This window comes from Mastomys coucha, unplaced genomic scaffold, assembly GCF_008632895.1.
Source record: "Mastomys coucha isolate ucsf_1 unplaced genomic scaffold, UCSF_Mcou_1 pScaffold5, whole genome shotgun sequence".
Taxonomy (NCBI): Eukaryota; Metazoa; Chordata; class Mammalia; order Rodentia; family Muridae; genus Mastomys; species Mastomys coucha.
In genome coordinates, this window is record NW_022196911.1 from 55,048,217 (window position 1) to 55,058,942 (window position 10,726).

At 46.5% G+C, this 10,726-nt stretch overlaps 1 protein-coding gene across 2 annotated transcripts in view; it reads left to right on the forward strand.

Annotated features, from left to right (window-relative positions):
* Window positions 1-9,497: 9,497 nt before the first annotated feature.
* The window catches only part of Nt5m (5',3'-nucleotidase, mitochondrial), a 28,921-nt gene continuing 27,692 nt past the window's right edge, over window positions 9,498-10,726 (forward strand). The window contains exon 1 of one of the 2 annotated variants that reach the window (XM_031350896.1): window positions 9,498-9,946. In XM_031350896.1, the coding sequence (XP_031206756.1) occupies window positions 9,704-9,946 (243 nt within the window). In that variant the 5' untranslated portion in view covers window positions 9,498-9,703. The remainder of the gene's footprint in view (window positions 9,947-10,726) is intronic. The other variant, XM_031350895.1, reaches the window with a different exon arrangement.

A 10,726-nucleotide genomic window follows, 5' to 3' on the forward strand; every position in this document is an offset into this window, starting at 1 on the left:
GAAATCCGCCTGCCTCTGCCTCCCAAGTGCTGGGATTAAAGGCGTGCGCCACCACCGCCCGGCCCCATCCCTGATTTCTTATATGACCATCATCTATCTGTACCAGTTAAACTCAGGTTAAACTTCCTACAAACTTCTCCCTCTGAAGCAAGCACGTAATCTAAGGCTAAGGGGTTCTGATAGCACTGCACAGTTTAGGTTCCTGCTTGGCTAGGAACTAATTTCTTTCCTTGGGTTTCTAGTGCTGTAGCAAAGGGGAGAAAAAGGTTACTTTGTATCACTTCATAAAATGAATGAAAGTCCTCATGGTAGGTTTTGGGGCTGAGGAATTGGTGGGGTTTAGTAGGTTTTCAAGTCTGGAAGTAGGCTTGGACCTTTTACTTTACACAGGGTCTTGGTTATACTCAAGATAAAAATTTTGTGGCCGTTCTTCCATGTCAAGTCTTCTGAATGGAGGACTGTTACGTGACAAAACCTTTCCCTGGGGAGATGCTGTACACTCGTGTACTTACCCCAGATGAGGAGTCCACAACAGACCAAAGGAATGGACACCACCAAATTCCAACTTGGTTGAACCAATGAGCTTTATTGGAGTTGTTTATAAGAGTATAAGGGAAGGGTCACTTATAGGAGCAGAAATGACTCAATGACCCAGTATGGGTGACAGCTCACAAAAGCTGGGACCAGGAACACAGTGCACAGCCGGAAGGCAGCTCAACAGGCTGGAGCCAGCATCCTTTCTTGCTGACTCGTTTTTTGTTTTTTTTTTGTTTTTGTTTTTTTTTTTTGTTTGTTTGTTTTTGCCTCTGCTAGGCTGGTTTCTGGTTCTTCTACGCAGCTAGTTTGGTCTCAGAGTCTTCTTTTCAGTTTGGCTTCTCTGAGACTCTCAGTCCAGTCTTTATTGCTTGCTCAACAAGGGAGGAGCCTAGGGAATCTGGTCAGTTTCAGGGACTTCCTGAAGCTATTTTGAGTTGTTTACCTTCCTGTTTAAGCAGCTTCCTTGTAGGATGGAATGTTTCACTCTTGGAGGAAACTGTCACACAACAAGGATATTTAACAGGATTATAGGTTCCTGACTTATAATTGGAGATGGCACTTCCTGCTGGAGGAGTGCTGTTTTATCTTTATCTTCCAAGTGGTCAATGAACCACAGCTCCAAAGGGGCAGAAACACCAGTCCTGGGTGGCATACCTAGACATAAAGAGAACTTGCCACCCATGTACTTACCATTAAACTTATACCTTGTTCCCAATATAGACCCACATATGGTTCACTATAAGTTGACTGGGCATTATTTATGGCATCACACATGTCACAGCATAAGGACATTGACAGTTTGGGGTCAAGAACTTGGATTTGGTTAGTCTGGTTACACTGGACCATTTCCAGACCCTTATCTACTTCTCAATGGGGGAGCCATGTGGGTTGAAACAAGTATACTGATCTCCTAGTTGGCAGATGGAACAGATAGTCTTATGATGTCTGCAGGCCCCAAGATCTTTTCTTGGCAAGTGAAACAGGTGTGATAAAGTAAGGCTTTTGTGATGGCCTGGCCATGTGGAGTGGTGCAGATTGCATGAGACAGACTTAAGTCTAGAAACAGGACCCAGGTAGGTAGCAAACCAGTAGCAATGAATTATCTTGCCCACAAGAGGGAAAAGAATGCTAACAGAAGTCATTTGCCATACTTCTAGTTGATGAGAGCAGTCTCTGCCAACCCTATGGCAAAGATAAGGGCAAGGATCACAGCTACAGATCACAGACAAGGGATGACAAGGACAGTAAGAGAACTGATAAAGGAAACAGTTTCCTTATGCCACCAGATGGTTCTCCTAAAGCTGCTGTCACAGATGAGTCAGCTTCTGACATGACTGAGTGGAGCTGCAGTCCTCTATGGTACCTGTCACATAGCTCTCTTCCTCCAGATGACCAGCCTGTGTGGTGTGGTGGGACATCTGTGCATTCTCAGTCTCCAGAAGTTGGTTTCCCCTCTGTTGTGGTGAATTTAGGGGACCACGTTTACTGTATTATGGATAAAGTGGCAATGAATGGACCTTCCAAAGGGACTTTAGGGGTTGGGCATCCCATTCTTTTACCCATATAGTATCTCCATCTGTGGTCAAGCTGGCAGGCAACCACTCCCTTCTTGGATGGTGTATAGTAGTCAGGGATGAGCCAAGAGCTTGCTTTTGTCATCTCAGTAATGTTGCCCAACCCCTGTATACTCTGATAAGGGGAGGAAGGAGTCCATAAAGGATAAGGGGAGAACCCTATACATCTGGTAGGGTTAGACCTAATAATTAACCAAGCAATTGGCAACAGCTGGTCCCAAACTGGGGGACACTCAGTGAAGTCCACAACTATATTTTCAAAGGGGGCTCCTCCAACACTCTGTACCCTAGAAGAGACATTAGGTCTCCAAGTCAGGTTATTTTGGATACATATTTCACATTGTATACCACCTGTGCTATGCTGAAGAGTCATGTGCAAATGTCAGCTCAATGGATCTTTAATCACTTCCCAGATAAGGTGGGTCTTCTGGTGCAACTGTTTGACAACAGCTGAGACTATGGTCTCAGGAATTAGCCATTTTCAAATGCTCTCCATCCACCTGGGAGACAGATCCCACTTTCAGTCTTTTGTTTGTTTGTTTGTTTTGTTTTGTTTTTGTTTTTAAAGACAGAGTTTCTCTGTATTGCCCAGGCTGTCCTGGAACTCACTCTGTAGACCAGGCTGGCCTCAAACTCAGAAATCCGCCTGCCTCTGCCTCCCAAGTGCAAGGATTAAAGGCATGAGCCACCACTGCCCGGCTCCCACTTTCAATCTTATACTGAGTGTGCATGATGCAAGTCGCTAGGCTCCCATTCTGCCAATGGCCTAAATCCTGCATAAGGCACAGCTCTAGGTCCTATTGTTCCCTTGAGGGATGCAAGCTTCACTTCTCAGTCTTCTTTAGTTTCCTTCCCTGATGCCCTCCAAAGCATACAACTGCCACCTAAAAGCTCTAGGATTTCTTATGTTTGTTTTGGTTTTGTTTGTTCGTATGAGGCAGTGTCTCACAATGTCACCCTTGTTGTCCTGGAACTCACTATGTAGACTGGGCAGACCTCAAACTCGCAGAAACCTGCCTGTCTCTGCCTCCGAGTGCCTGGATTAAAAGTATGCACTACCACTCTTGGCATGAGTTCAAGGATTTCTTTGCCATGGGCTAGATCTTTTCTTTCTGAGTTGGTTAGGCACTTTTTGTTCTGTAAGGTTCATGTATGTGGAGGGTGGAAAGCATATTTAAGAGTCTATGTGTATATTGACATACACCTCAGCTGAGGTAGCAGGGCCCAGGTCAGTAAGAAGTTCTGCCTTTGGCAGAGATTTCAATTCAATGATGAAAATCAAGTTGACCATGGAGTACCCCAAAAGATATTCTTTCTCTTTCACAAAACTGCCACCATTGGTGAAATACTCAGCATCCAGGGTCTAGTTGGTTAAAGAATACCTCACTCACAACTGATGCAGTCGCGGTCTTGATAATCTAGACCCACGGACACTGGGGTCTGAGGTTTGAGACCCAGGAACACTGATGTCTGAAGTTTGAGGTCCACAGTATTCCTAGGTGAATGTGTGGGTTCTCACACATTTCCTGGTAGCTGATCATCCAGGCGTTAGTTAGCCAGTATTGTCCCTTGTACTCCATCATCAGCACTGTGAGTGTGGGGCTAAGAACTCATTCTTTTCCCATAATCAGTCTGTCAGTCTTTGACACTATAATGGCAATGGCAGTGAGTGCCTCAAGCAATGCAGTTAAGTTGCTTGGAAAGGTCTGCCACTAGGCAGTGCCATGAACAGCAACACTTGGGTCACCTCCACCGTAGTGCCAGCATGCTCACGCATGCACGACAGTGTGGATATGTCTGCATGCCCTAAGGCCAGGCACATTGGTGAGGACTTTTCCTCATCTCTTCAAAAGTCTTCTGTTGTCCTTGTTCCCACGGTACAGAGTCTTGCTCCCCTGCTTTGGGACATCATAAAGTCGTTTTGACAAGACGAGAAATTAGGTATTCAGATTCTACAGAAACCTGTGGCCACGTGGAACTCCCAAACCTCGCATTAGGTGGATGATCCCGGGATAACCAGGCAGCCTGCTTTCTCTCTGGAGCACGTGACAACCAAGGCATTTGACTTATTCTTGGCAGATTTGTGTCTTTTTTTCTTTTAAACCATGTAGCCACCTCCCACAGGAGGGTAAAAAGCAATTGTATTAATTCCTGATAATCTTCCTGTGCCCATCTGAATGCAGTGTTCAGCCATGTTGATTTGCTGGAAAAGCTTCTAAAAGAGAGGCTAACTCAGAGCCAAAGTGGTTCAAAACTTTTTGACTCCTTGAAGCAGTCTAGTCCATGTTAACTGGCCTAGTCACCATTTTCAGGATTCTTCTTCAGGAAGGTGAAATAAATATATATATATTTAAAAACTTTGTACACTAGTGTTTTGCCCACACATCTCTGTGAGAGTTAAAGCTACCGGAACCTGAGTTGTAGACAATTGTGGGCTGCCATGTAAGTGCTGGGAATTGAACCCTGATCCTCTGGAAGAGCAGGCAATGTTCTTAACCATCTTTCCAGTCCTGAGAATGTCAATCTTAAGGTCCAGACATGTGATGAATGCAATCTTCAGCAGGGATGCGACCCAGGACAGGGTAGAGGTTGCATACAACTGGCTGTAGGGTAGCAGGTGGCCTTGTTTACTGTTTATATGTCCTGACCTGGCCAACGATCATCTGTTTCTTTTTATAGCCAGGCAGGAGAGCTGTGTTCCAGGATGACTGGCAGGGTCAGAGGAGTCATGATTACAGCAAAATTCCTAAGACCCAAACAAGCTTGCTATTTCAGAAAAGAGCATACCACCACCATTTCTGCTAGAATACAGTCATGAGGGAAACCTTGCTTCTCTGTAGCACGTGTAATAACCTATTAGATTTGTTAAAAAGCAAAGCATTTGATAAGGTATGCAGGTTCACTGTGTGACTTAAAAGGGCGAGCAGGTAGTCCCAGGGGAGGCAGGAGCAGTATGAAGCTGGTGGGAGCTCCCGGCAAACCCTACATCTCTTCGGAAGTGTGTCTGGAAAACCAGACTTGGCACTCACAGACCACATGTGTAAGACCTATAAGAGTCCTGATACCTGAGAGCAGGTTTCCGCTCACAAAGAACTCGTGGCCCCAAACCAAGGCAGGTTAGGGTTAGGGTTTATAAGGTCAAAAACCACAATTAGCATCGTACCAGAGGCAGGCAGGGTGGGTCAACGTTTTAAAGGTTTCAGGTCAACTGATTAAAAAGCAATTTGTTTTATGTTGTAAAACAACAGACCTCTACCTCTGGAAGCTACAGGTGTGGAGGTGTGTGAGTCGTCTGCACAGAGAATGTGCTTGGCAAGGGGTTGGGGAGTGGTTGGGTGAGCTAAAACTAGGACAAAATGGAGTTACTTTGGGCGGTACAATGTAAGATGCTGAAGTGTTTGAATGTGAGAGATGCACATCCTCCCTCAGACTTTCAGCCATCTCTAGTTACATTTAATAACAATACGATGTAATTGCTGTCAGTAGTCATGCTGTTTGGTGTAAGGGAAAGTATATACATGCCCACTACAAATGAAAAGTCTATTATTTATTTATTTGATCATTTATTTATGAGACCATGTCTCACTGTAGCCCATGCTGGCCTGAAACTTGATTTGTAGACCAGGCTGGCCTTGAACTCATAGAGCTCCACCTGCCTATGCTCTACCTCCCAAATGCTGGGATTAAAGGCAGGAGCCACCATCCCTGTCTCAGAAGAAATGTTTTGTTTTGGGTTTTTTTTTTAAGATTTATTTTATTTATTTTATGTGTATGAGTACACTGTCACTGTACAGATGGCCGTGAGCCATCATGTGTGTGTGTGGCTGCTGGGAATTGAACTCAGGACCTCTGCCAGCCCTGCTCGAAATTCACTGTAGCTGTCTTCAGACGCACCAGAGGAGGGCGTCAAATCTCATTACGGGTGGTTGTGAGCCACAATGTGGTTGCTGGGATCCGAACTCAGGACCTTCGGAAGAGCAGTTAGTGCTCTTACCTGCTGAGCCATCTCGCCAGTCCCAGAAGAAATGTTTAAAGAATGTTTTTGAACTGTGGTTAATTGATTCTTCAGATGGAAAAACCTGGTGGTACCGAGAACCAATAGTATCTCAAAATAAAGAGACAAAGAAATGAGTCCTATGAGATCCTTGAGTCACTAGAGCCAATCTTGTCTAAAACAATCCTCTTCTGGACGCCTTAGCCAAAAGCTATTTAATAGTCCAGTTGAGAAAGATGCAGACAACCACACTGATTAAGCCAATTAAAAGCATATGAGTCCTTTCCTAGCCAGCAACCGAGAATAGGCTCATCCCTCAAAGTTTCTTGTTGCCAGCGCTCAGGAGCACAGTGGTTTTAAAGGCAAAACCACCAAGACCATAATTTACATGGAAGTTAAATAGGGGTCAGAGTAACCTTGAAACATTTGTTTCTGGCAGATCATAACTATTCTAGATATAACATGATGATTACTTTCGACTTGTACCTTCTTCAGTTGTTTTAGTTTATAAACATTATTTTGGTTAGTGCATCTAGACCATGGTCCATCTCTCAGAAATCTACTTGCATTGCCAAGTAGATATGACTGTTCAGGATGTAGAGGGCTGAGAATTGTTGAAGAAAACACCACTTGGGGTCAGAACAAGATGGCGCTCGCTGCCTTTGCTGATTCACCCTTATCATTGAATTATTTAAATCTGCATGTTTCCCATGCTCTTGGCTGGAAGTGTCCTGATACCATAGTCTAAAGGCATTGTACCTACAGGGATTCTTTCAGACAGATGTTAGTGTGTCACATGACTTTTCTGAGACACCGTTCACCCCAAATAGAAAGGGCTCAGGCAGACTGAAGAAAAAAATGTCAAATTCCACTTGCAAAATAAATGAGTTTAATTAATAAGATTTAAGTATAGGACCATGAAAAAGCCCCAAACTCTTAAGCTCCAATTTTATCTAGTGGTGTCACCCCCCGCCAGGAATACAGATGTTCTTCACTATATCTCATGTATGTGGTGTTAGGAATTGGACCCAGGCCTTAAACATTAGGCAGTGTGTTCTGTCTACGGAAGTACAGTATTTTTTTGTTGTTGTTTTTGTTTTCTTTTTGTTTTTTCGAGACAGGGTTTCTCTGTGTAGCCCTGGCTGTCCTGGAACTCACTCTGTAGACCAGGCTGACCTCAGACTCAGAAATCCACCTGCCTCTGCCTCCCAAGTACTGGGATTAAAGAGGTGCGCCAGCACCGCCCGGCTGTTTTTTGCCCCCTGAGGTACAGTCCCAACCCACAGCAGTCAGTATTCATGCCAACCTCAGCTCAGATGGCTAACTTGTGTTAATTCAGCAGATGTAACTACTGGCTCAGCAAATGTGAGGCAGACAAACCAGACTCTGGGAGAGAGATATGCTGTGTGTATCACTCCATTCCAGCTCAAACCAGCATCCTGCTGGGCTCAGCAAACACTGCCCCAGGAAAGATGGGCTTTCCTGGGGCAGGCTGGCACAGGGACACCAAATGACATCTTGCTGAAAGACGGTCACCCTGGCCAGGGTTTCCGAGGAGGATTACCAACACTGCAGTGGGAGTCACCCAAGACAACCTGCAACTGTCCCACTTCTCTTTGTTCTACCATTTTTGAAGCTCAGGGGTGACCGTGCTGCTTTATGTGGCCAACAAACCACAGCTGAAGTGGCATGCTGTATGGCTTGTGCTGTGTGACTTTTCCTGGAGAGACATGATAGACCAAAGAAAATATTTCATCCTAGGCTAGCTTGGCGAACCAATGAGTTTACTCAGATTACCAACACGCACAAGGGTGAGGGGTGAGTTAGAGGCGAGTGGATGACTCACACAGTTGCATTAATAAAAGGTCCAGCTTGGTCTGGCTCTTGAAAACTGCAACCCTGCTGCTCCCTGCCCAACTTGCAGGGAGCCCCCACAGAAGAGCCGCCTCTCCCCAGCTCTCTTTGACTGTGACAAGCTCTCTGGCCCCAGGTGGGCTCACCCTAAGAGTCAGGGTTTCAGAGCTCATAGTCACGGAGCTTGTAATGAGTCAGTCGCTCTAGATTCTTGTCTCATGAATTTAAAGAATGAGTTTCATAGATGACAGGGAGGTTGAGTCTCTTTTAAAGATATTTATTTTAAATATATGAAGGTTTTGCCTGAATGGATGTATGGGTACCACACACATGCCTGGTGCCTGAAAGGGGGCTAGAAGAGGGTGTTAAATCTCCAGAAACTGGAGTTACAGACTATTGTGAGCCACTGCCTAGGAGCCCGGTGACATTTCTCTCTTCCATGTTAGCATGTCTATCAGTGGTTCCTTGTTCTGGTCTTATTCAGGCAGCCATATTTTGGATGTGTTATGGATGAAGCTTCTCTGTCACTTCCAGATAACATAATCTCACAACAGATTTGCCTGGTCCTCCCAAGTAACTTGCTTGGCCTTCCGGGACATGAACTTTCTAGCTTTGTCTTTATCTTATTTTGGAAACATCCAGCCATCCCTCTCCTTTTTAGGACAGTCTTTTTAAAAAATCTTTAAAACTCCCTCCCTCCTCTTCCTTCCCTCTTCTGTGCACCACGAGCATGCAGTACCCAATGAGGCCAGCAGAGGGCACAGTACGTATCCTCTATGTCGGAGTTATAAGAGGGTTGTGAGCAACCAACAGGGTGCTGGGAATCCAGATCAGGAAGGACCAAGATTTAACATACAGAGATCTTTCTTTACCAAAAATACCTTTATGTTTGCATCCTTTGAAATATTTTTCTACCTACTAATTCCTTTTTTCTTTTTCTTTTTTCTATATTTTGTTTTGTTTTTCGAGACAGGGTTTCTCTGTGTAGCCCTGGCTGTCCTGGAGCTCACTCTGTAGACCACGCTGGCCTCGAACTCAGAAATCCGCCTGCCTCTGCCTCCCAAGTGCTGGGATTAAAGGTGTGCGCCACCACGCCCTACTAATTGCTTTTTTAATAAAATGAGGTATAGTAACACATTTATAGACATATTTGAAGATTCACTGTTGAATCCAGTGATGTTAGGCTGGACACAGAACATCTGCTTTTCTTAGAACCTTTATAGATTTGAAGGCTTACCCTCTGATATCTTTAAATTGTATAAGGTTATGGTTGCAAACAGTCAGCATCTATGACTAAAGAGGATCACACACAAACAGGTGCCTTTACCTGTGCCTAAAACGTGAAATCCTCCCTGTCTATATTTCGGAATGTCAAGTATAAAAACCAGTACCCACAATCCGCGATGGCTGAAACTTTGTTGGGTTCAGAGCTCAACGAAGTAAGCGCTCAATAAATGCCTAAGGACACTGGTTTGGTTGGTTGGTGGTGAGCTCCTCCAATCCACCACTGCCGCCTTTGGAGGAGTGCTCCAGTCTGGCTCTCCCAGGCAGTTGTAACCTGCGACTGGATGTCCCAGGGCGATCAGCACCCACCTCGCGCTCACCTTCTCCGGGCGCATGTCCCTTTAAGGGCGGCGGGGCTGCGCGCGGGCCTCGCTCTGGGCCGGAGCCTGCGCGTCCGTGTCCGCAGCGGAGGCAGCGTCTGCCGCGGGCCGCGGGCCCCGGGCGGGCGAGGAGCAGGGCGATGCATAGGCTGCGCGGCTGCTGCGCGCGTCCCCGCGGTGCCCCGCTACGGGCGGAGCGGAGCCGGACGAGCAGCCGCGCCCTGCGGGTGCTGGTGGACATGGATGGCGTGCTGGCGGACTTTGAGGGCGGCTTCCTCCGGAAGTTCCGCGCGCGCTTCCCCGACCTGCCCTTCGTGGCGCTGGAGGACCGGCGCGGCTTCTGGGTGTCGGAGCAGTACGGACGTCTGCAGCCTGGGCTGAGCGTGAGCACCTGCCGGCCCCGCAGCCGTGCCCCGCGGGAGGGGAAACTGAGGCCGCAGCTGTCCAGCCCCAAGCCACCTCGACTCCTCCACTGACCTTTGGCGGGTTCTTTTGTACCACCGGGATGCTGGGAGGACTAGGGCCACAGAGCTAGAGGGACCCCACCGTTCAGCTGCTGCTGGGCTTCCAGCAGCCTCCTTAAGCCCTGTCCCCAGGTGTCAATCTTGACTCCCTTTTCCCCCTTCCTTCCTCACTCCTGCCGCTGCCCTTCACTATTCACTTTCCCTCAGTATTGGAGATTGAACCCAGAGTCTCCTGTAGACTACACAAGCTCCCTACCACTGACCTACATCTCCAATCCTCTTACTTTTTACTTTTGTCCTTCACTCTCGCTAGCTTGGCTAGGCTGTCCTTGAACTAACTCACTGTGTAGCCTAGGGAGGCCTAAAATTTTGATCCTCCAGCTTTAATCTCCCAAGAAGCGGAGACTGCAAGCCTGTAACACCATGCTGAACTTGAATTTTAAATTCTTGGTGTATTTGGCCTTAGATAATTTGTTACATTAAAAGAAAAAAAAAAAAAGACCAAGCAGTCTAACAGACATGGACGGATGGATATTCCCGACGAAATAGACAAGAGTGTCTTTGCCGCCCTCTTTTGCCCCAATCCATGGAAGCATAACTTTAAGTGATTCTGTATGCTAGAGAATATGACTTTCAGATTATCACATGGGGAGTCGGGCTGGGTAGAGTGAAACTTCCCTCTTGACCAGTGTAAGGTTT